The sequence below is a fragment of the Ornithodoros turicata genome, chromosome 1 (genome assembly GCF_037126465.1).
Source record: "Ornithodoros turicata isolate Travis chromosome 1, ASM3712646v1, whole genome shotgun sequence".
Classification (NCBI taxonomy): Eukaryota; Metazoa; Arthropoda; class Arachnida; order Ixodida; family Argasidae; genus Ornithodoros; species Ornithodoros turicata.
In genome coordinates, this window is record NC_088201.1 from 39,457,171 (window position 1) to 39,483,556 (window position 26,386).

Sequence of the window (26,386 nt, forward strand, 5' to 3'; positions counted from 1 at the left end):
GCCTGATGTATTACAAATGGTGGCCGTGACCCCAGAGTGCGAGGCGTATTTGCGCGGAAGGCGTGCCCAACTGTCTGCCTCCGTCATCCATCAGACGAGCACTCTGTTGTCGGCGCGCTCCCACTTGCGCGGGCTTCCACTCTATAAATAACGTGCTAAATCTATGGCGGTAAATTTCCTGGCTACCAGGCCCAGTCTGAACCCGAAGGGCAGAGCGCCCTCCCTTGGTGGACACTGAACCCCTCTCAGTCATTTTGTCCCCAATCCGTTCTCATCACTCAACTGTCCACCAGTCTCCTACCTCCGCCCTGCAATCGGATTCATTAAGAAACGTCGGTTTTGTAAACGCACAACACCATGCGGTGTCAATATGACGAGGTAGCTTTTTTCTGGACATTGTGCCTCGTCGTGAGATCTCATCATGGTCTGATGCGTAGCCTTTTCGCAAGCTTCTATTTTTATTTTATACGTCATCATGCTGAGCTCTTGCAATGACCGAGGCAGCCACGAAGAGTACTATACGATGTAGTTACAGGTCTAGCTTGGACATTCTCACCATGTGCCCTTCATATTAGGTGTCCCACATAGTTTGGCAGTGTTTGCTGCGCTGTGAGTGTCACAGTCCATGAACCATTCATCACGTAATTTAGAATGTCGACAATATGTATTGGGCACACAGGCACAAAGAAGAAAAAAAGGTTCAAACAAAGAGCCGCTGCGCTTGCATTAGTTGCAGCCTGACGGCTTCTTGATCGCACTGTTTGAAGAGGCCAGATGTGCCGTCGCAAATTCTGCTCAGGAGGAGGGACGTGTAGTTCCACGACCCCGACTGCTTCTATAAACGTCAGGATCGTGAGTTACTCACGAATTCTATGGAAACGACCAGATCTAACGACACAGTCGTGTCCGTTACAAATGACGGGAACTGTCATAATACTTTACATAAACCCGTTTCGCTTGTGTGTGGGCAAGTCTACCCCGAAAATAGGCCCCATTATATCCTAGCATTATGGAGAGACACTGATATACGCATTTCCTTTGAATGGGCACCTACAGGGCTCGTCTTCATCATTTTCCTTTCCTCTTTTGTTCTCTCAAGGAACACGGCAAGGATCGCATTCTGGGCTAATTTGTATAGAGTCACCCTGCTGCGTAACTATTTTGTAAAAGACCTGCGTTATTATACAAGCATTGTCAATTCTTGAGTTATATTCGGAAGCTTGTACTTATTACTTTTGCTGGGTGCAGTGATGTCCGGGAAAAGAAAAAACAAAGCAGTGTGCTGATGTCTCGCACTCTTTTCTCTTTCTCTCTAACATTCCTCGTGGCCCGTCTTAGCTCCGGCATCCCTAACAGGCTACGAAATGTTAGTCTGGTTGCAGTCGCACTGGGCATTTATTGGGTTGAACAGGATGATATGCACGAAGACCATTGCGTATCGCTTTGGTGGTGGTGGACACGCGAAACGTTGCATCAATGCGTGTTGCGAATAAATGCACTGAAAGCTCGTTTAGTCAAAGCCCAATGAGCGTGGTCTTCCTCTTTCGTTTTAACTTATTTGGAAGGAACCTCACACTTCACTTCGCTCCTATTATGCATGACACGGTCATTTCACGGGTAACCGTAGCAAGAAAGAAAAAAAAAAAAAAAGAAGAAGAAGGCGAATTGTCGTTTTGGCGCTTCGTTCAATCTATTTCACAACTGGGAGCCTGCAGTTAGTTGAGCCCACGAGTTTACGAGCTTACGCCACATCCTGGCGATATTGTTAGTTCCAACTTCCCATCAGGTGGTTCGTAGCACGACGCCAGCCAGCTATGCCGCGGAGCAGCCGAGTCGGGGTTTGAAAGCGAAACAACGCGCCGCGCCCGGGTGTATACGAATTTGCAATAGCAAATGAGAGCTCTTCTTGCCATGATGTCACGGCGGCGCAGGCGCTGGTGGAGCCTCCCAGGTTTAGTCCGATTTCTCCAGAACGTTATAATACATTGAATAGTACATTGATAGGGCACCGTTTAGCGCTCCTGGTCGATTTCATGGTAAATTATTCTGTGTTTTGAGCAGTCCCAAATGTCATTTCCCTGATCCTTTAAAAACTCGAGGTGAGGCGCGTACAGTATCAACATAATCCTGCGACGACATCCACACAACGTAGTTAATTTCGTGTTCTATCTCCCGAGAGGTACCTGGGAGAGTAGTGTTTGCCTAAAAAGAAAAAGCGTGGGATCAGAAAACAGTAGTTGTTCGTTTTCTTTCTGGGCCGCTGGACGTTCCTCGTCCAGGTGTCAGTTGTTTTGCTGGGAGCTTTTTGGGGATTCATTCGTCAATCGGCCACCCCGCCACTGCTCCCCCTCCGCTGTATTGTCTGCCTCCCAGGGGTGGTCACTTACATGTCTTGCGGCCGCGGGGGAGCAGCCACCAAACTAAAAACAGACAAAGGACGCTGCACATGTCTTACCACAGAGACACCGTGAGACACTCACAATGCTTTCGCCCACTTTTTCTGATCAGCGTTTTTGACCATCCGTCAGACTCTCCAAGGGCAGCTATGTCCCCTTACTTTCCATAGTTTGTGTTCTGCTGGACAGTGGTAGGGAGGCGTTGTTTTTGTACGAATTCTTTTCCCTTTGTTGTTAGTGCTAGTCGCCATGGCCATATGAGAGTTGTGTTTGTCGCGTTGAGTTAGGTTTGCACTGCTTTCGTTGCACCTTTCGTATTGTCCGCTGTAATGATCAGTCACTCGGTAAAGCTCTGCATGTGTGGGAGGGAGTTAGGCAAAGGGCATTAATCTGAACCTCCCCCCCACTCTTCCCCTGCTTTGCTCCCGCTGTGACAAGAATGCCAAGATTTGCTGCTTTGGAAAGAAACAGGTTTCTTTCTTTCCTTCTACTTGCTTTACGAGTGCAAGATGCGGGATGAGATTAGTTACGCTTTCTGCCACCAGGTGAGTGGAGGTGGCACTGGTCCGCCGTTGAGGCGAGCGGCTGTCACTCCTCGGAGTGCAACACTTGCTTTTCTGTGTGTTCCTTATGACGAGAGAATCGAACAGTGTAAAGCGTGTAGTGAGCAGAAAGAAATTAACAGTTTTTGTCTGCATTAGCCTAAAATACTAAAATACTTGCCATTAAAGCTGTTCACAGAACGCTACCATCGTTCTCTTCCGTCTATTGAGACCCACAATTAGCGGCAGCCGCGCTCGTTTCATATCGTATTCTCTTTTTCCGTTTTGTCCTTTCGCGATTCTTGGTTTTGGTTCGTGTTTATAGATAACGTACCTAGCAACCTGCACAATAAATATATAAAAATAATCAATAAAAAATAACGATTACGGCGATTCCCTTGCATCCCATGTTCGGTCTAATTGTTTTGCACAAGCCAAGAGAGCCCACTCGTTTGCTCTCTCCCGGCACTCTAACGAACCACTCATTAATTAGGTATTAAACGGTCTTAAAGTGGCTTAATTCCAATTTCTGAGATATGCAAATTGATTTCTGTGCCATTTTCCTCTCTTGAGTAAGTTGTGAGCGCGGTCTTTTCGAGCTGGTGTCTATTAGCCAAAGCGGGTGAGGCGACGGGAAGAACACAAAGGCACACAGTTTCTTCCTCCTTCCCTCCAGTCTGGGCTTTAACAAAAAGGAGTCCTTGGAACAACTAATTATGCAGTAATCCTAGGGAGGGTAATTAAAATAAAAATTGTATTGCGGTGCCACACTTTCTTTTCGGTAATGTCTCCTTGCGGATGTGCCCCCACCTTTTTTTCCCCTCAGGAGCGACGATCGCTTCTGATGGTGTAGCTGTTTGCTGAATACACAGAGAAGAAGGAGCGGTAGGGAGTCTATTGTTATTGTAATTAGAAAATCCCTAGTCTGAGACAATGGGATATCACGTGAAGAGGAGACGGCCTCTACGTTGCACTTTCTGAAACCCTCTAATAGGTTTAAGCTCCCTTTGCCTCCTTAGGTACGTCATACTCTTCTCTTGCTTTTTTAATAAGTCTCGGCAGGTCACCAAAGACATCGTACGTTTTGTTCGCTCTACGTGCAACTGCACAAAAGGAGAGTTTCCCTCCGCCATTTTGGTCTTATCTTTGCATCGTTCGTCGTCTTCCCCGTTCCGAGGAACTGACTCGTGTAGCGACAGCCACTCTCGCCACTGCATTTTCGTTGCATTCTGGTCCATCGTTTATCGAATCGGCTCGCGATACGTTACTCTGCCGAGAATCAAGCAACTGTCCGTGATCGCGGTTTGCCGGAGCCGTTGTCTTCACCACAAACCTTGTCTTGTTGTTGTTCATCGGGGACCACTTCCCCCGCACCGCACCTGTAATCCGGCAATCAGAGCGCCAATGGTCCGTTACAATGGGGCCCTCAGTGACCACTAAACATCAACGGTACGATTGATCGAACTCGTTCTTCTTCGCCCTCGCCATTTGCTCTGCCTATGCGTGCTTAGGCGGTCCAGTACAGCTTTTTGCTTTTTATCGTCGTTCTTTCCTTTTTTTTTCTTCTTTTTTGCCTTTGCGACAGTTAATACGAATTTTGTTTCGTTCGTTGATGTTAGGGCACACAGCTTAATATGATTTTACATTCCTTATTCCTGGGTTGAGACGTAGGTTTCAGGCGTTCATCTACAGACAGCACGGCATCGCATCACAGACGTGGAAGGGGAAGAATGCATAGCCTCGAACGGTTTTCCACGCCAATCCAACGGATGTTCATTAGCGTATCGTGGTTCTATCTTTAGGGATCGGAAGCATTCTACGAAAACGATACGATCAAAGAAGCTGCCAAATCAAAGATCAGCAATTTGATGTCAGCCACTTGGACGGAAAAGGGCGATTGGCTTATCATGTTCTTTGGAGCGTTATCGTGCCTTCCAATCTACTAACATCCACTGTTTCTTTTCATTCCTTTCACTACTTAAAACTTCCCGTACTCATATGAAGTTGATGCGACGACAACTCGGTGCATATTTTCTCCCCGCAAACGGTTGCAAAAAAAGCTTGACGTCTCATTTTAACACTTGCGCTCGTTTGAGCAGGTGTCCCATTGCCCAATACGCAGAACTTGGAATTTCAGCAACTGGCTGCTCGGCTGTAACCTGATGCGCTTGCAATTAACGTCCCGTTCTCTAAAAAAGAAAGCATGACATTTAGTTGTAAATGAACTAGGACACCATAAATAAAGTGCGGCTGATACGGCCCAATGAATTGCGCCAGTAGAAATTGTTTTCGTGTTGCTTCCAAGGAAATGGCTGCCAATTATTTCGTAGACTCGGCTGTGACCAAGCAAAACGTTTGGGTGAAACTTCTCATGTAATATGCGTGCGTGAGTTATCGTTCCACTCACTCTGTTTCATATGATCAATGGAAGAAAACATCGTTGTTGCTTCCGTGTATTCGAGCGACGCAGATGTTACGTTAAACGGAAGGGACGACGGTGTTGTTCACAATAAACGAAACCAGTTTCCCTCCATAATGGAACCTTGTTTCGTTCTACGCGAGCTGCACCAGTTATATGCGGTTTTCATGTCCCTCCATCCTGGCGATCACACACGCATCATGTTGTACAGGGTACGTGGCACGAAGTGCATGGATGACGGTGGCCCCTTCAAAAGGAACCGTTAATATTAACCTCATATCAGGCAAGAAGCATCGCTCAGATCACTCTAGGAGTTCAACACTTCATGTCCTTTATTCTGGGCAGTGTTGGGTGGAAGCGGTTATTATTATTATTTTCAACGTCATTTTCTGTTTTTCTTTTTTAACCAGCGAACAGAGGGACCCAGTGACGTGATGGGGTCGCGTCCTACGATGCAGAAATTTTCTATCGGTACGCAACGTCCTTTGCTTATGTGACAGCAGTGTTTCAGCATGAACAGTCACATTAACTGCCTATTCTTCGAATTGCGCTCCTCTCACATGAAGTATTGAAATAGAAAACAGGATGAGATATTGTTTCGCATCTGAATTATACAGTTTGTTGCTTTTGGTGAATTAGGTCGCAGTCGGTCTTGTAAGTCCTTCCTTTTAATTGCACGAGCTTTTTCTTTCAGTCAGGTTGCAATGATGCAACTGATATGTGTCCTTGTCGCCACTCCTCCAAAAAGGGAAAAAGGGAAATCTATCGGCAAGCTTGCAAAGCAACCATAATGACGATCCCGCGTGGGCAGTCTAGCGTTACTCTGGCTAAACATGTCAGATTGAGCCCTTTTTTCCGCTAGTGATGTAGAAGGATGGTTCGATGGACCAAGTGGCACGCGGCGCACGTTGGGTGTCGCACGCGGTGCTGCCTGCTTGGTATGCAGACGGCGCCCTTTCGAGGTCTGCTGCGTTCTTGCGGAAATAGAATGGTCGCCCTTACTGCCCTTACCGTTCGACCGCTTCCTTCTCATTCCTACTTTCAAACGCCCCCTTTACCGGTCTTCCGCTTTACCCGGGGAAGCTAGCTGTGCACAAAACTAATTCACAACTGGAGCTCACAAACGCTGGTCAATTCTCTCTCAAGATTGGACCTACGCCACTGGAATTAAGAGACTAATAGTCAGTGGTCTTGCAATTTGCTCTAGATTTCGCGAATAAGAGGTAATGAACCGGTTCATCAGATCGTTGTCTACTGTAGTTAGCAGTAACAGGTTAGGTGCACAGCAATGAGAATGTTCCCTTCCAATATCAACCGGATGCCGATTGTAGATCGGTATTCAAGGATGTGGCTCTTTCTGTTTTAAGTGTAACCAGAAGATGACGCTGCTTGTCTGTCTGCAAACTAACCAATTAAGCGGTTCGAGGGGCACAAGATAACTTAGCACCATATTGTATCTCTCTTCCTCCTGTTTGTTGGTGATTTCACCTCGTGTCCACGTTTCAGTTTTGCTCAGTAATTCTTACAGTGATATGTACAAGCTGATCGGCAATCAGTGTTAGACCTGTGTTCAAATTCAAATTGAAAGCATTATATTGACACATTCCGGTAATTATCATCTGTTGTCTTTCATGTCTGAACTTCAAAGCACAGTTCCCTACCGCGGGATATAATAGACAACAATTCTGAGTTGTCAGTTTAGAAGTGAACAAGTCAGTTTACCTCGCCTACCATCCTGCGGTCTACATGATCGTATATCTTTCTACGTCTCCATGTGCAAAGATAGCCTCCCATGCTTTATGATATGCTTAAGCGCCGACAAGCTTTCCCAGGGTTTCTTGGAATATGGAAGGGAGAGGGAGTTTAAGACTCGATTCTGGGTCACACGGTGGTGCAGGAGTTCAGGCAGTCTCGAGGTCGCGAGACGAATCGTAATGTGCTGGAGAGTTGATGTAATGCGAGGCATGCAAAGGTGAGGGCTCTCCCCACGAAAACCCCCTGTTGGCGGTACAATGCATACGGAGCCCCCTCCAAACAAAAAAAAAGGCCACACGAAGGGGGGAAAACGCTTTCAGAAGGCGATATTGACATAAATGGGAGCATAGAAGACAAGGACCAAGGAAATAGGCAGGACAACTTGTGACTCTTAAACTGGCAGGCATTTATTGATGTGTCGACGCTTAAGTAGGCTAACCTACGTCAAGACCTTCGTACACTCGATAGCAGAGTAAGAATACACTTTTTTCGACATAGGAGACTTCCTTTAATATATACACAGTTACTTATGTAGCACGCCGGGGAAGGGACAACGAATATTGCGATCTTGCATTGGTTACGTCGTACATTACTTCCATATTGTTTTCAGCACTCTGCCTGGCACTGCCGCTGCTCGGAAGCAACCTACACGGTGTGGCAAAACCACGAAATCCTATAACTATATTGTTCAATTGAATGTTTTCATAGTTCGTACGCACTCTGTCGTTCATCGTTACACGTGCAGATGCATTATGGTCGCCATACAAATGAAACTGCAATAATTTCACCTTCAGCTTGATTAACGAAACGGCAATTTGCCATACGAATCGATATTTCATGCTGCTCCTGCTCTGGTCTGCTCTGGTCTTAAAAACTCTAGCTGGTATTAAACGTATTTTTGATGTACGCGATACAAACGACTCACTTCGTAATGTTTCGGACCACCCTTAGAGACATTCAGAGCCACCTCGTACGTTAACATACTGCTATTAACTGGATACACAGTGAGGAGGGTTTTAAATGGTCTACTTGACGGCCACAAAAGAGTACTTGCGTTGATGAACCTGATTCCGGGCATTCCAGCACCGGGTCATGTATTAACAAAGCACGATAGTTCCGCCAATGCATCATTGCCTTCCCCGTGCACGTTTTGCCGATGCCCCTGTTTAGTCAGGAGGTTCGTGCACGCCAGGAAACGTTTCTGTCATTTGATTCTCTTAGCTTCTACTTAGTTCTCTGCGCGACAGCAGCGACCTGCACGCAATAAACACATATGTCCCGTTCGCTCTTTCGCCAGTTGCCACGCTACTGAAGCACACCATCCCACAATTCCAAGTGGCGCCTCCCTGCCAGCCGTAGCATTTCCCACTAATTTCGTTCCTCGGTGGCCGTTTTGCCTACTGTCGTATTTAGTAGTCCTCTCACCCACCTCGAATTTATTTTGTACTTTTCAACTGCTGCGAGTAGGCCTCCACCACATCTTTCATAATCAATAAATGAATGTATTTCCGTCCATTGGTCAGCAGAGGAAGGGTGAGGAGGATTTTACCAGAGTGAAAGGTAACAACAAAAAGATCCCGAAGAGGGTGGGGGAGGCAATCGATATATTGGTGTACACTGCAAAACAACGAACGAGCTGCTTCCACACAAAGCCATTGACGTCTTCGTGTTGGATCTATATAGCTGTCGAGATTGCATTTGGCGCACATGCCACAAATTTGTAGAGCTGCGAAGTAGTTCATCTTTTAAAGCTCGTAATTTGTATCATCCCGTTTGGCTTGCGCGAGGTACTACCTCTATTTGTGACTCGCATGAGTGAACGCTTATAACATGGCTAGGAGTCGTCATATCGATTTATCATTCTAGCACTCAATCTCGCTAGTAATTAGCTCTCCACTCTGAGGCTTAATATCGTGTCCTGTAGTCCCTGACTGAAATACTGATAGGTAGCCCGCGCCTTGATTTTTTCGTGCATGATACATGGCGTCGTCATGATGGTGACCGAAAGTAATAAACCCGCTCATCAAAAAGTTGGATATGGTCCATCGCGTGATCATTACCGGTGGCCGCTTCGAAATTTCGGCTGCGGGCCCAAGTTTCGAATGTACTATAGCTGGTTTGCACCGTGAATGTAAACGGCGTGTAAATATATTCGGTGGCGGGTTGGTTGCCGTGGTAACCGACGAAGCCCTCGCCCTTCTGCGTACACCCCAACCGTCCCCCCTTCCCGACTGCATCGTGGGCTATTGTATCTGGTTAATGGCCGGCTGCTCTGGTATGAGTCATGTCTGCTGGGGAGGATTTTGAGCGTCCCTCGTCTGACCAAACGCATAATAGGATGCTAAATTATGCCATATATGATGGCTACCGAGATAAAATTAACTACACAGAGTTGAGATGGGACATATCTGGTAGCCGGAAGTGGCACTCCAAGTGCTGCCTACAACGGTTAGCAAATCGTCCTGGTGTGAACGGCAATTTCGTATCGTGGGTCCGAAGCGGAAGTCCAGGTTCATGTGCCGATCATGACGATAAGAGCGAAAAACATATGGGGACGTTAGTCGCGACTACCAGAAACGGACAAGAAATGCAAAATTAAAATGGAAAGAGGGCCTATGCTGTTGGGAGCAGTGGAGAACGCTTTCCGATTACCCACGTGCACTTAAAATACGGAAAGCAGCTAAATGAAAGCGGCGAAATCCTGTCGCTTCTGAATTTCCATGAGTACTGTAATATATCCGCGATGTCCGCTGACAGCACTATTTCCTTGAAATTCACTTTTCTGTGATATTCTTCTTCCAACTGCTGTCTTCTTTTAAAGCTGTAAAGGCAAAGCCTAGTAGAGACCACGCTGCCCTTCTAGTAGAACACTGGACCAGTAAATAAAATTAGCGGAGGAAACGGCTCCTTTTGTGTGAGGCTTCCTCCCTTGTAAGGCTTGAGATGTGGATGCCAATTAAGCTGAGAAACCTAACAAATTATCAGGGCTCCTATTTTTTGTTCTTGGGGGAGGAGGGGCGTATTTTCGTTGCATGGTCCACGTTGCTCAAGTCGTCATTGCTACGTCTTGTCTGAGATGACATCCTATGCGATGGGCTACATAAAGGCGAGGTTGAGTCTCGACAAACATAAACACGTGCAAGTCAACTGACATATATTTTCTTAATACGTGTGATGGTTTTGGTTATCTTATTTCATAGTCTATACTGTGAGCGTACCGTAACTTGTACAGGCAATCTGTTTGGGTTGTGCTTCAGGTACTGAGACGGAGCAACAGTGTTTTTTATAAGAATTTAGACAATGGATTTTTGAGGCTGAAACCCAGAGATCTGCATTTTGCCGTTCGCCGTTATCTGACAATATTGTGTACGAAGTTAGGAGATCCAGTGTTCGCGTGCGGTTCATGCGTAAGGCGCGCTACAAGACCTGGTCGAACGACAAAACCTGCCGCAGAACCAGTTTCTCTCAACCGGGCAACAAAGTCTGATGGACCGGCACTCTTTCCAACAGGCTTCGCTCTTTTAATTTCATTAATACCCAGCTGCCATTGGGAAACTCATGACTCAACCAAGAGCGTACCGGCTGGGCCCCGAGAATATCATCATAATAATAGCTAGTGTACACTTCAGGGGCATTCTTCTGTATATTCTTCCTATGTGGCTATTGTGCACGCTATGCTGATCCACCACTGGATAGCGCGGAGTATGAACATGAAAAAACACACACACAGTAAAAGCTGGTCGAATAATATTATAAAGAGGCCAAAACGACCTAGGAACAATGTTTGAGCCTGCCAAGCGGAGGACGTCCCACAGGGGAAACAATAGCTAGTGTCATAATGGGGCTACTACCTATTTTAGCAACCGGAGGGGGACTGTTGTAGGGTGCTTGTTTTTGTGATGGGGTTGACGGACAAGGGGAATAGTATAGGAAGGAAGGCATTAGAAATCAAAATCAGCACCTGGACCCGCGTATCCGGTTGGGTATATATTGTCCGCTTTGTTTGCTACCGGGCTCTGTTTTAGAAAGAAAGGGGCAAAAAATTCGAGAGATTAGACGGGAGAGGTTCCCTATTCTAAAGCCGCGGGAATGAGTGCGACGGGCAACGGTCATATCTTGACGCGTCAGTCCCTTTACCCGTCTTCTCGGGATGCAAATGTTTCACAACTCAGGATGCCCTTCCTCCTTCCCCGAAGGGTTCTCAACTGGGCATCTCTTTTCCCTTTTTTTTTTTTTTCGTTCAAAGACACTCAGTGCCGCTTATACTATGTCATCCGGCCCATATAGTGCAAACGTGGAAGTAATATTTTCCCTGGTTCAAATTTGTTGGACGTTAAACAGCTTCCTCTTATAGTTTGGTGTTTTGTTCGGCAATCCCCTGTTCAGTTTTGCAATTATGCATATAATATATATAGGTATATTGTACACAATGTGTATTATCTCTGTGGTGAGTTCCGCGCTGACGGGTGGCGGCACGCTAGTCTGTGGGAGGTTCCTGCATCCTGGGTCCATATAATAATGAAATGTTCCGGTATTTACCTGACAGAGCGTGCGAAGGTCCCAGCGAAAATTGCAGACAGCTAAGCTTGTGGCGGAATTCCTAGAGTTGTGGAATGGGCCTGTGCTAGCTATCAACTGTTGTTGAAAATTGTCGGAATATATATGAACCGTAATGCATTCAACCTGACGTGCTTGAGACCACAGTATTTATTATGCGCGCGTATGAAATGTCTGGCGCAGTATGCAGGGTCTACAATAAACAAACTGGTTAACGAATACCTGCGAATACCTGTAGTTTAACCAGTTTGCGCGTCTTGTCAATTTCCATCGTAAAAGTAGCAGAGCGAGAAAAAAGCGGAGGCAGCCATTTAGGTCTGTTGTGTTGCCGATGAGTCCACAGGAAACCATCTTACGTTTTATGTCACAGTCGGCATTTTCGGGAAGAAACGGGAAGGGTGTGAGACGCCTTGAATTCGTTTTCTTCATTTCAATGACAAAGGCATAGGGGGAAACGCTCAGTTGGTGGTTGAGGAGGAAAGAAGGAATACAGAAGGAGGGTCTGTCTTTGTGCGAAGTTTATGGGGTGACTGAAGGTGAGGGTAAGCGACAGGGGTTGCCGGTGCAGCAGTCGAGTCAGCCTTGTTGTTACCACGCCACCGACTGAGGCGTCCTCGTCGGGGTTTGAGTACCACCATTAGCAGTTCCCGCTGTCCAATCCTTCTGTCACCGTGATATTCCGTAAAGTGCCCTATATGGTGACGTGTCGCAGAGCTCGATTTCCTCCCCCACTGGAGCGTAATAGAACAACATTCCGTGAGCCCTTGGAATATCCCTTCTCTGCAGCCATGTCCCAAGGTTGGTTCTGTTTTCATACGTGCGCATATGGACGCGCTTCTGTTATCGGAATCGTACTGGATATTTTTGTCAGAATCGTATTGGCTAATGTAGTGTCATGTCTCTCTCTCTCTCTCTCTCTCTGTCACCTTCGCACATTGGACTGAGTATCGAACTGAGTTCCAAGTGTGAGCTGGCAGCATATATTTTGTGTGTCCTGTGTTGAGATGTGTTTCGAGCCTGGTTATTTTTGCGCGTTATTTATAGTTCGCTTCTGGGCTTTTTGACGACACCGTTGTTCACGACAACTGCTTTTGGTGGTTTGCACGTCATGTCGCAGAGTATTCATAAGATAAAGGCAACCTGTCTAGCCATTGGAGCGACTGCAGACCGCAATTGTACACTCTGTCAGCGCTCTGCTCTATCGTCTTGGGTAAAGGGGGAAGCTGTCTGGAAGTGTTCATCCCTATGCACTTCACGTGTGTTATGCTGCATGGGAGAGGATACTCCAAGAAGTGCAGAAGAAACAATATACAGAATCAACGTGTCGATTAATCATACTTGTACAAATGAGCTCAGAGTGCGCTGAAGTAAGATCAAATGAGTGTCTTTCTTCGTTTGACGCCAGCTGTGAATTTAAAAAAGAGTGAGGCAAATTCCGCTTTTGACATTGAAATTTTAAGGTCGACCCACATGATGCGTGTTTCACTACGTGAAATAGTGCGTGTCACGCGCTGCGTAAAAAAATTGCACGCACGGAAGCGGTTTTCCGTGCGTTTGACAGCCCGTCGAGAGGATCCTGAATCTCACGCAGTGTGTAACAGTCGCGGATGCACAGTAGCCAATAGAAACCAAGAACGGGATAGTGGCCAGTGTCAGATCAGCCAGGGATATCCCATCGACCTCATGGATTTTCATTATTATTTTTTTTTATATGTAGAAGCTCATCACCGAATAGTTTTTGTGCAAAAAAATCGAGAAAATCCGGCCTTGAATTCGAGTGTTTCAGTTTTGCCCTTTTTGCACGCGCATATCTCCTGAGTTTTAAAAACTATTCTTGCGAAATGTTTTATTGCTTTAGTCTACACCCAGGCCAGCAGGCTAAGCCAAATTTTAGCGCGCAGGTGCAACGCTCTGTGATATAAAAAATGGCGAACATGCTCCGGCGCGCAATCTTGTTCCAACTTCAACACGTCATTTTTCTTGCTGTAGATATCGCTCGTTGTTATACTTGGCATCAATTTACTCAGATTTTAATGCTCTTTCATTTGATATTCTCGTGCGTGTACTATCTGAAACAAGCAAGAAGTTGTGTATCTTTCGAAAAAATAAGGAGTTTGCGCAACCGGTTCTTGAAAGGGCCCCCTTTTGATTTCATTTATATTTTGCCAGGACATGACCCGATGCTGGACCTTTACTTTGCTGCAAAAACATTCTATGCTTCAAAATGTGCACACTGGCGATGAGCGCGTCAGAACGTGGCCCTGCTCCGTGTGCGTGTTGAAACAGGGATGGCGGCTGTCTGTGTTACAACAAAGAAAAAGGGCAACTCTGTGTGACCAAAAGTGGTAGTTTATGTCCATGTATTTCCGAGGCTGCGAAAATGGAAGCAGTATTTTGTAATGATCGTGATAACTGATTTCACTCAGTTTCTTAGAAAGTGTCACCCTTCTGTATTGGCTGTCCACTGTCTGCGTTTGTTGAGCTTCACTTTCCGATGTACCGGCCTCGGTGGCTCAGTCGGTAGCGTGTTCGCCTTCTGATCCCGAGATCGCGGGTTCGAACCCGGCCGAGGACGCCAGCAACTTGGTGGCAGGGTACAAGTTGCTTAGTCACGCCGTCTTCCGCGAGGGACGTTGAATACGGGGTGCCGTGTGATGAGCTTTCATCGCACGTTAAAGAACCCTCAGGTGGGCAAAAGCAATCCACAGACCGACCGCTGTGGCGTCGCTCATGATCTCAGTTGTCTCGCGACGTAAACACCCAATTATTATTATTATTATTACTTTCCGATGTGTTTCAGCCACACATGCCAGTTTTTGCCAGTTTTTTGCCAGCCAGTTTTTGCCACACATGCGAACCGTGTGTGCCAGTTTGAGGGAGCACGTTCACACACTCTATTTTCTTTTGAATTCGAAAAGAAGGCACGTCCTTAGCGTATAGCTGGGTCATTTCAGGCCAAATCACCCAAAGGTCGTGCTCGACCCCCCTCAGTTTTGCTTCCAAAAATCATCATGGACTCCTCATTGCAAATAAGGATATTTTCAGAAGTTTTACTGGACAATGTTGAACCGTTGTCGATTTAGGCGGGGTCAAAGTTCGTCAGAATCGCGAAAACCATGCTACGAAAAAAGTTACGTACTGAGCAGAGTTTTGCGTCTAGGTGGACTCTAGTGACATAGAATGAAAGAGCGTGGCAATAACATTCTGCCAATATCGTTCTTCCCTCGTGTTTGATTTTCGGCCAGCGAAACAGGGCTGCTTTTGGCGCTATTTCTTACAACTTTGCGCCATGCTAAGGGCACTTTTCGCACAAGCCGGAAGGGACAAATAAATTCAGCGTGTTCTGGACCTTCCATATTTCAAAATCACATGTTTTGAAGGCCGACCACACAATACTTTTTGCCCCATTTAATCCCAAAGGCCGTACTTTTGGTAAAGTTGGCCGTATTCAACGCCATTTTTGAAAATGAAGCGGTCGGCCGAGAACAATCCAAATAGATGGAGATGACAGATCAATATATATACTAAAGCATATAAAAAAATTGAGAAGGTACTTTTTGATACGGGCGAGACAATATTTTTTATGTCCCACATGGTTACGCGAGGGCCCCACGAGACGGCTCCCTGTGAGGCGCGCGAACAGTTCGCGTGCCTAGGTTTCACAAGCCGCGTCCTGCGGCCGGATATGGGCATGTACACTTTTTTGCCAGCCCGTTTGTTAGTAAACTGTGAAGTTTTTATTGTTATCAGTGCATTGGTAAGTATTGTTAGTAGGTGTTTCTCAGGGTCTTTCATTCGCGGCATTTTAAAGTGGTAGTCATGAGAAACGACAGCGATGCTTTCACACTCACAAGGAACATTATGAGCAGACCATACTATCCCTTCAAATGCGCGTTTCTTATGATTAATAGCAACGCAGGTCGCGTTGTGAGCGGATGGCTTTTGCTGCATTGTAGCGTCCAAAAATGCGCTCGTGCATCCACGCAACCTTTAACACATGGCCTTGATATCGGCTTAGGAGAGCTCATCCGCGGCTCAGCTGATTAGTTTATAATAGTCTTTCTCACATGTGATGCATGCCGGGTAACCAAAAAGGTTGTTATTGCTCCAAGTTTCTTGCTGAAGTCGTTGTGTTGAGCAATGGCCGAAGTAGGAACGTCAGCAAATGCGCGCGTGCAAGATGAAGGGCTGCGGTATGAAAGTGCGTGGCACGCACGGAAACTTCAGTCGGAGCAGCGTTCAAGACCTATCTTTTCGCCGTACAGAGGAAATTGTAGTGGTCACTTTTAATGAGATACCCTACCAATGGTCGCCTTTGCTTTTTAACGTTCGAAAAGAGAATATAAAATAATAATGGAACCGTTGTGGCATTCATTTATGTGGGTATCTTTTTGCTCTTACTTCAAACTGTTACAATCGCGAAAATAAAATATGTAGACTGTCTGAATTGCAAATAAACTACTTTTATCATTCCAGCCTGCTTGGGTGATCATCAGAAGCCAGCTGTTTGGTGTGGATAGATTAGCAAGCACCACATGAACGTCTCGGGCTAGTACGCGGTAGTAGCATGGATGTGACTTAGCTGTATAAAATGTCTATTCTGGTCCTACATAACGGATAGGAAAACTTCACCACACGGAAAAACTTTATTCGCCGAACCAAGCCTCGCGACCCACCCGTGCGTCGTTCAGCGTAACTATGTGTAGAGTGGGTGGGATATAAAAATTATTTTCTCGCCTTTATCAAAAAGTACCTTTTCAACTTTTTTATATGCTTTAGTATAGATATTGATCTGTCATCTTCATCTATTTGGATTGTTCTCAGCCGACCGCTTCATTTTCAAAAATGGCGTTGAAAACGGCCAATTTTATCAAAAGTACAGCCTTTGGGATTAAATGGGGCAAAAAGTATTGTGTGGTCGGCCTTCAAAACATGTGATTGTGAAGTATGGAAGGTCCAGAACACGCTGAATTGATTTGTCCCTTCCAGTTTGTGCGAAAAGTGCCCTTAGCAGGGCGCAAAGTTGTAAGAAATAGCGCCAATAAGCAGCCCTGTTTCGCTGGCTGAAAATCAAACACGAGGGAAGAACTTGATATTGGCAGAATGTTAGGGCCACGCTCTTTCATTCTATGCCACTAGAATCCACCTAGACGCAAAACTCTGCTGAGTAGGTAACTTTTTTCGTAGCATGGTTTTCGGGTTTCTGACGAACTTTGACCCCGCCTAAATCGACAACGGTTCAACATTGTCCAGTAAAACTCGGGAACATATCTTTATTTGCAATAAGGAGTCCATGATAATTTTTGGGAGCAAAACTGAGAGGGGATCGAGCACGACCTTTGGGTGATTTGGCCTGGAATGACCCAGCTGGAGTAAATGGACGCGCTCCAGGCGCTGTGAGAAGTATCTTAAGTTATCATGTAATACTTTGATATGCCAGCATCTTGCTGCTAAAATGATGTACGTGTCAGATGGTACGGCGAGCAATTTTAAAAATCGGTACAGGCTTTATGAGCTCTCCAAGTCTACTTTTGCAAGTGCGACATGGCTGTTTGCAGAAACAGACAACAGCACAAATTCTTGCAGCGGCGGCATCGGTGGAATAATCAAGCCTCATGTCATGACACATAACTTGCGTTCACCTCCTCAAGATGCCATCATACGATCGCAATACATGATAAGGTACTTGTCACGGCGCCTGGAGCTCGGGTCCATTTACTCCAGGTATGCGCTGAGGACATGCCTTCTTTTCGAATTCAAAAGAAAAAAAAAAAGAATGGATAAACGTACTGCATCAACCTCGCATACCAGGCTCGCATGTGTGGCAAAGCATTGGAAAGACATCGGAAAGTGGAGCTCAAGAAACTTAGCGCGAACAGTGGACAGCCAATACAGAAGGGTGACGCTTTCTTAGAAACTGAGTCAAAAATAAATCACGGTCATTGCGAAGTTGACAATGCGAACTACTGCTTCCACGTTCGCAGCCTTGTAAATACATGAACATACTCTACCACATTTGGTCACACAGAGTCGCACATTTTCTTTGTTGTAAGACATCGACAGACAGCCGCCATCCCCGTTTCAACACGCACGCGGAGTAGGGCCGCGCTTTAACGCGCTCATCGCCAGTGTGCACCTTTGAAGCAGAATTATTTTGCAGCCAAGTAAAGGTATAACATCGGGCCATGTCCTCGCAAAATGTAAATGAAATCAAAGGGGACCTTTTCGAGAAGCGGCCGCGCAAAATCCATGTTTTTTTTTTTTTTTTGAATGATTTTCAATTTCTTGCTTGTTCTAGAAGTTGCCTGCAGCAGATAGTACACCCATGCGAGATATACCAAATGAAAGATAATGAAAATGTGAGTATATTGATGCCAAGTATAACAACGAGCGACATCTTCAGCCAGAGAAATGGCGGGTTGAAGTTGGAACAAGATTGCGCGCTGGAGCATGTTCGCATTTTTTATATCACAGAGCGTTGCACCTGTGCGCTAAAATTTGCGCTGGACATGCTGGCCTGAGTGTGCACTAAAGCATTAAAAATTTCGCAAGAATATCTTTTAAAAATCAGGATATATGCGCGTGCAAAAACGACAAAACTGAAACACTTGAATTCAGGGTCGGATTTTCTCGATTTTTTGCACAAAAACTATTAGGTAGAAATTATTCGTTTTACCGCTGTTTGTCGTCATATACGATGAGCTTCTATGTATAAAAAAATAATGAAAATCAAGGTGGTTGATGGGACTTCACTGCTTGACCTGATGTGAAATCGGCCTAGTCGACTTTCACTTCCTTGTCTTTGCTTATTTCCCACGGCGTTGCCTTGACAACGCTGTCATCTCGCATTTTCGCCGCAGATTCTGCGACTATGTGCTTCGCTCTGCGAATACGTGCTGTGCGCGTTACGAGCGTTGCTTTCGAATATCATTTTACGCGCCGCAATACGCGCCATGTGTGCCGGCCTTGAGGCCCATTTACTCACCAAGTCAGTAGTCAAGTGACACTGTAATACGTGTCACATTTTACCAGCGCCAATTGTATTTGTGTTTGAATGAACGTACAGCAGACATTATAAACTTAGTGTTTATGCCGCTGTCAACATACGCAGCCAGCAACTGGAATGAGCTTGTTCCATACGCTGTATGTCAGAGAAGTTACGCTCATTAAGAGACCGCGGATATGATTATTTTACGCTCTGGTACGAAGAACCTTGAAAGCTTGTCAACGCTATTCATGGGATATGTGTTGCTAAGCAAACTCAACGTTGCTTACTACGGTATCACCGCAATTAATGCTGCACGTTAAGTTATATCTCTAACAACTTAAATGAAATAAAGTAAACTTAAGATTATTTGCTCGCTAAATTTAAACAGCCATTACCAGAGATTAGTCAGTGTAGTTGGTTAGGTCATTGTAGCTCTCACGGTTGAAACACCTCATGTCGTCGTATAGTCATATATCTGTTCTTCTTCTTCTTGTTAGTTAATTTGTGTTGAAACATGGCACGGATAGACAGTTTATCTCCAAAAACGAAGCCTCATAGTATGACAGTGATGTGTTCACTCGTCACGATCAGTTTCGCTAACAATAGGAAGGTAAAGATGCCTATTTAGATGCTCATTTGTATGCATATTAGCTCGTTTAGTTTTGCTTCCTATCCCACTATGGTCTGTTAATTGCTATACATGATACCGCTTGCCAAAAGCGTTTAACGGAAGCCCTCGAAATCGTTTCTCCCCCCTCTGTTCGGTGTTAAGTAGCAGCCTGTTGAGTCATCAGAGGCCATTTTGTTTGTTGCTTTCAGCTCCTCCGCAAGTCGAAACGCCTCTTTCGATTAATTAAACACCTCCTCTTCGAGGGAGTCAACAAGTTAATCACGCGCACCTCTTTGTAAATAAAGCTACTTCCTCCCGCTTCCCCCAATCCGCCAAACGTTATCTTTTGCTCTTTTGTTTTTCTTTCTTTTTGTCTTCGCTTGGTCTTTGTTCCGCTTGCGTTCTTCTTGATGTTTTAATTGTGTTCACCTCTTAATTAGGTAGTTCAGCGGCTTGTTTGGATAGAGAGCTTCCTATAATTTATACTCTTATCTGGCACCTTCTCTCTCTATCTTAAGTGTTTAAGGATCGTCGAGGGTGATACGCCCTGTGTGGTAACGTCGTCGCGCCAATATTCATCCCTCTTTGAAACAAGCATGTTGTTTTTTCATGTGATCGTCGCCAGTTTGATCGACCTAGTGTCGTGATTTTGCAGTACGGGCTACATAAAATTCGTTTTTTATATATATTTTACTACGGTATCGGTCTCTTTATTGTTTCTCTATAATAATGAACTTTCTGCTATGAATGCGTTCTACAGGGTGTTTATTTTTAACCTTTACAGAATTTTTATAGAAAAGCTATGAGAGCAGCATAGATGGCTTGTTTTTGCAGTTGAGTTCTACGGCGAGGCGGACATCCTCTGGAAGAGAGTATGTAACTACCAGATGACTAATTACCTGTTATTCATTAATTAACTTATTAATTATGGAATTTCGGGCAAAAGCAAGATAGCAGATTGAGAGACTATCCTCGTCGAACGCCATTCCACGTTTAAAAAACTTTGAAATACGCACGTGCGTTAAAATATCCATCCCCGAATTTTGATATGCAAATGAGCCGAAACCGAAAAAGCGCGCCTAAGGAGCGCATCACCCTCGCCGACGGAGGCTTATCTGGCCACCTGAGCGGCACCTACTCCAATCATCTTCATTGCTCCAAAGCACGTGGCCCTCTGACGTGAAATGAGCACTGTACTCCTCGCGTTCCCGGTCGCCGCGGTTTCGGTTTCGCTTTTTCTTTATCACATCACCATATCAATCTGCCATCTCGCTTTTGCCCGAAATCCCCTAATTAAAAAGTTAGTTAATGAATTTTAAGTAATTAATCATCTTGTAGTTGTACACTTTCTTCGAGAGGATGTCCGCCTGGCCGTAGAACTCAACTGGAAAAACAACACATACGCTGCTCTCATAGTTTTTTTTAAAATAAAAATTCTGTAAAGGCTACAAATAAACACCCTGTCTATATAGTAAACCAAGGATACATAAATCTTGTGTAGTATCTAAAGTGCCAATGAACGCTTCAAATTTTTTACGTTCACGGACGCTGAATTTAACGTGAACCTGAACCTGTAGCCACACATTTTTGTTTCCGCTAAATGTCGTTTTTTTTTGTTTTTTTTTGTTTCTTCATAGGTGTCATAGATAATTGATTTTGCTGAGACTTGTTCTAACAAAATGCTGATTCTACGGCATTTCATTTAATCAATATGTGTCTATACACGAGTATCCGGGCTGTGCTAGTTACGAAACTAGCTGGAGCGGGTTAGACATTTTGACCAAAAAGGAAGCATCAGATCGAAAGAGCTAATGGGCAAGAGAGGTAGGGAACAGATAGATGAAACCGATCGACAAGAAAGGGCTTAGTGTATGAGCTGTGACGAAAGCAAAAAACGAAAACATTGGACTGACTTCGGTCTCAAATTGAAGAAATCGTGCCTTTCCTTGGGGAGTTTTGGAATTGGGTGATTAGAGTGTCATTACTGGGCTCGTTTCGCTTCCCTCCCGGCAAACGCGGCGCAAGCGTGGCATTTTTCCCTGGAATTATAGGATTTTTCCCAATAATTAAATGCAGTGAGAAACTGATGCGCTATGCAGTTCAAACGGCCATTTGATTGCGACAGTATGCAAGGGTCCGTGCTGACCGGCTATGCCAAGTATGCCAACTTAAGTTGGACTAACACCACATCTTTGAGCGAATGTCACAGACCGCAGGGTAATATTGACAAAGGGGTATAACAAACCGTATGGGACCAGACAGCAATATCTTCACACAGTTGTTTTGGTACCGCCAAAAGCGCCAAAAATTTATTTTCTATGTGTCGGTATTTCCACTGAACACAGCGACCGTTGGTGCGGGTATTTGCTCTGACAGCGTCGTTGCTCCATCATGTCATACGGTGGGATTTAGTATTTCATACTTTGTTCCTTTGAGTGTAACTAAAACTGCAGAAGTGTTATTTTGTGATGAGCGTAACGATCATAGTGTCTTCGACTGTTGGTTAACTGATTACTACAGCAATTGTTGTCAACTGCTTCGTGTGTAGCGCAGAACTGGGGAGTGGTGATAACGGCTTTTCGATCGCCTTGCTGGTTTCCGCTTTAGTTGACGTATTTGTGATAGTGTCGAAACGTCTATCTGTGGTTTGTCACCAGCGTATGCCCATTGCCGACGGCAGTCTTCTTCCGTGCAGGTTTAGGGTTTAGATCGGCGAGGCATTCGAACGTCACTCCGTGGTACACATCACTTGTGCTATAACAAATGACCTGTTTTTCCAAATGTAGGAGTGATCACACTCCCCAAGACTATAACAGCATATAGTTATTTTCCATACAAAATTGAAAGGTGGAACGAACAATACAATGTTAGTGGAAAAGCGGCTGGTATGTGCAAAGCAAGCAATCCGAATAGTAATTACTTTGCTATAATCCCAGTCTTGGTGATAGCTACCCACTCCTAGAATTTGTTAAGGAATACTAATCTGTTGAATGCTCCTTGGTAGCGAAAAGTTGCTAGTAGCAACCAATTGCACGGTGCAGAATTTTTGCCAATGTCCAATGATATTGTTTTGTTCTTTGACAGAACTGCTCAGTCGCCATGACGTAACTGAGCCATGGAAGCCTCCCAGCGCAGCATGGATACGGGCCAGCAACCGCCTCTAGTGGACATGACTCCCGAAGACTGCCCAACTTCCGCCGCAGAGCGCGGTGACAAGTCCGCCGACGGTGGCAGCCCTCCAAGCCAGCAATTCAAAGACGACCCTGCCGATGTCTCTGATCAAAGCTCCTCACTGAGCGATGTTGAGACATTTACGGGCAAAATCGTTTACAACCCCGACGGTTCCGCCTTCATCATCGAGACGGCAGCTGGTGGCGATTCCGACGGGGTCAGTGATGAAGACTGCAGCCTCGACCTACCTCACCAAGAAGGGAGCATTGTGGATGGTCCCGGAGTCTCACCGCCACCGGTCATCCCGCAGGTTGTCAACGCGTTTCACATTTCGCGAAACCCAGCTCTGTACAGTGCACTCTATGGTCAAGCATACAGCTTGCTACAGGAAAAGAAGAAAGTTCCTGAGGTTCCCGTCATGCATAGTTACCGTGTATTCACCATGAGAGACCAAAAAGATCGAACGCGAAACGCCGCGGAGGAGGAGGAACACGAGGAAGAAGAAGGGAGTAGCAAAGATAAGCAGAAGAGGACGTCTTGGAATAATATCTTCAACAACAGCCTTCCTGTGCTGGAGCATCCTTCTGTGCCCATCAAGCCCATTCTCATGTGTTTCATCTGTAAACTGTCCTTCGGGTTCACCAAGTCCTTTGTCGGTCATGGTATTGGGGAGCATGCTATTTCTCTCACCGATGAAGAACGGCATATGCTGAACCAGAAGAACATTTCAGCCATCATTCAGGGGGTGGGAAAGGACAAGGAGCCGTTGCTGTCCTTTCTCGAACCCCTACCCGCTCAGTTGGCCAACAGCGCCGGTGGCAAGTTTTTAGCCAAGAACCCTGCCACGAGCAGCTCATCTTCCAGTTCCTTAGCGCCGGCAGAAGTTCCTGTCGGTGGCAACGCTTTTAGTGCCAGTACAAACGGCTCAGACATGCAAACAGCGATGATAACGCAAAGTACCTGCGCAAGCCCCCAGGAGCAGGTTACTACTACACTACCCCCTTCAGAAGGCAGGCAAGATGAAACCCTCGCGCCGGAGCTTGAAGACCTTGCTAATATTGAGAAGATAGCGAAGGCAGCCGCCGCGGCCGCAGCAGTAGTGGAGAATCCAACATCAGTGTCGGAATCCCTACCGCCTCAGCCACACAACGATACAATGTTGAGGACCTCACCCTCCTCAGCAGAGAGACCGACAAGCGCTGGCAGCTCATCTCCCGGTGTCTCTCCCAAGCTTCTTCCAGGTCCCCAGGCTCCGTTCCTCAATGCTGCCTGTCCTTCACCCGTCGTTGGATGCCCGCAGCACCCAGACGGGAAAACGTGTGGGGTGGAGTGCCCAAAGTGTGACACTGTGCTAGGATCTTCGCGATCTTTAGGTGGCCATATGACAATGATGCACTCACGGAATTCGTGTAAAACGCTCAAGTGTCCCAAGTGTAACTGGCACTACAAATACCAAGAAACGCTAGAGATTCACATGAAAGAGAAACACCCCGAGAATGATCTCAACTGTATCTATTGTTTAACGAACCAACCCCACCCGCGCCTGGCGCGCGGCGAAACGTACACGTGCGGCTACAAGCCGTACCGCTGCGAGGTCTGCAATTATTCGACGACCACCAAGGGCAATCTGAGCATCCATATGCAGTCCGACAAGCACATCAATAACATCCAGGAGCTCCAGAACGGCAATTTGCAGGCCACTCCAGAGCAGCTCCTCCAGCAGCAGCAGCAGCAGCAACAACAACCTCAGGCTCCGAGCCTACCAGTGCCAGAGGCTGTCAAGAAGCCCGGGCCAGCGGCGAAACCTAAGGCAACGTGGCGGTGCGATGTGTGCAACTACGAGACGAATGTGGCTCGCAACCTGCGTATACACATGACAAGCGAGAAGCACACGCACAACATGATGGTCCTGCAACAGAACGTGAAGCACATGCAACAGCTAAGCGCTCTGCAGCAGGCCCAGGCCCTCGATCCGCTGTTCCAGTTTCACCCGGGCCTCTTGCTGCCCTGCGACAGCCAGTTGCAACCGGAGGCTGCGCTCGCGGACATGGCTTACAACCATGCCTTGCTCATGATGGCCTCGCAGCATCACCAACAGCAGGCCCTAGCAGCGGCTGCGGCGGCCGGCGCTAAGGGCGCCCCGCTGGGCTCCCCTACCATGGACATGGAACATCCGGACCCAACACTGAGCCTGGATATCCCAATTGACGACACGTCGCAGCTCTTTCAATGCTGTGTCTGCGGTTTGTTTTCAGTGGACTCGGTGGAGGCCCTTGGTGCCCACTTCCAGCAGGACCGTACGCGACAACGCGAAGACGAGGTTCTGATGGCTGTGGCTGGCAGCTACGTCTGCAAACTGTGCACATATAAGACGAATCTGAGGGCCAACTTCCAGCTCCACTGCAAAACGGACAAGCACCTGCAGAGGCTGCAGCACGTGAACCACATCAAGGAAGGTGGCGCGCGGAATGACTGGAAGCTTAAGTATGTCAACGTGAGCAACCCTGTGCAAGTACGCTGTAACGCGTGTGATTACTACACGAACTCTGTGCACAAGCTCCAGCTACACGCTGCCGGCTCGCGACACGACCTCAGTGCGCGCCTTTTCCTTTTCCTGGTGGCTGCCGAGAATGTGCTCAAAGCGGACGCTCGCTACTACCAATGCACCGCGTGTGGTTTCCACTCGCGTACACGTAGCGGGCTCATCGCGCATGCGCACTCGTTGCGGCATCTCCAGACGCGAAAGGACGACACATCGGGAGACGCTTGGAAAGAAATATTCCACATCAAGGAGTTCATCGGCAATGAACATATCAGCTTCGACGTCGACGTCGGTGAGTGTCCCACCCAAATGGGTGAATTCATTGAGTTCGTTCAGTCGAGAATGTTGGGCGAGTTGTCTACAATTCATGATGGAGAAGCACTAAAGGAAACCCCAAGAAGCACGCTGTATTGTCTTCTTTGTGTTTCCTGCCCTTGTTCCCCCTTCGCGCATTACTATCTTGTCGATTATTTCAACGATTTGAAAGCATTATGTGCATAGTACTTAGTCGTGGGTGTTATCGTCTATAACCGTCCACATCAAGCGTCTACAAAATCGCTAATGTTGTTTAAGAGAAGGTGTTGTTATGATTGTCAGTAGAAGTTACTTTAACGTTAAAGAACTCACTGTTATTAAACTAATTTAAAGAGGACGCATTCGTTATGAGTGCTGCTCTGCGTTACAGTGTGCTACACGCTACTCGCTGCATATACAAAGCTTGCCTTAGGTTACTTTGTGTGTACAGAGTGCTTGGGTATTCGTAAGACTCGCCTGGGATAATTTTACAACAGAGACATATATTTCCGGATATTCCTGGAGCGCTCCTCTTTTGTGAAAATCTAATAAAGGAACAAAGGAATCCCTGTCAGTACGTGGCGGTAGTAGTAAGAATCGTGTAAGCCTCAACAGTGTTCGTGAGCTTGTGTAAAGGAGCGTAGATCAGTAACCGCGTACTCGAACTTGGCGCATTCGATTTGCTCGTAAAAGGTAATGCAGTACGATCCTTCGAGTTAGCCGTCATTTAGCTGTAAATAGTAGTTACGTTTGAGAAACAGCGGGCGCGCTCCGTGAACTGGAGACACGTGAAGTTGATACAACATTCACATTGACTTCTAAATCGTTTCCTTTCTTTCTTTTTATATTATCACATTTACGCAAATAATTCTGAGTCGATCATAGGGGTGTCTTTTTTTATTATTCGTACAGAATTTTTACTTAAAAAACTAGCAGAGCAAAATATATGCCGTTTTTGCATTTGAGTTATATGGCCAGGCGAACATTCTCTCGAAGAAAGGATGTAACTACAAGATCGCTAATTGCATAAAATTCATTAATTAACTCTTTAATTAGGGGATTTCGCGCAAAAGCGAGATAACAGAACGGGAGATATTCCTCGTTGAAAGCCG

At 46.2% G+C, this 26,386-nt stretch overlaps 1 protein-coding gene across 8 annotated transcripts in view; it reads left to right on the plus strand.

Annotated features, from left to right (window-relative positions):
• LOC135378039 (zinc finger homeobox protein 4-like) overlaps positions 1-26,386 on the plus strand; it is a 253,994-nt gene that overhangs the window by 160,228 nt on the left and 67,380 nt on the right. For all 8 annotated transcript variants that reach the window (XM_064610870.1, XM_064610877.1, XM_064610874.1 and 5 more), the window contains one exon: positions 22,352-25,272. In XM_064610870.1, the coding sequence (XP_064466940.1) occupies positions 22,383-25,272 (2,890 nt within the window). In that variant the 5' untranslated portion in view covers positions 22,352-22,382. The remainder of the gene's footprint in view (positions 1-22,351; positions 25,273-26,386) is intronic.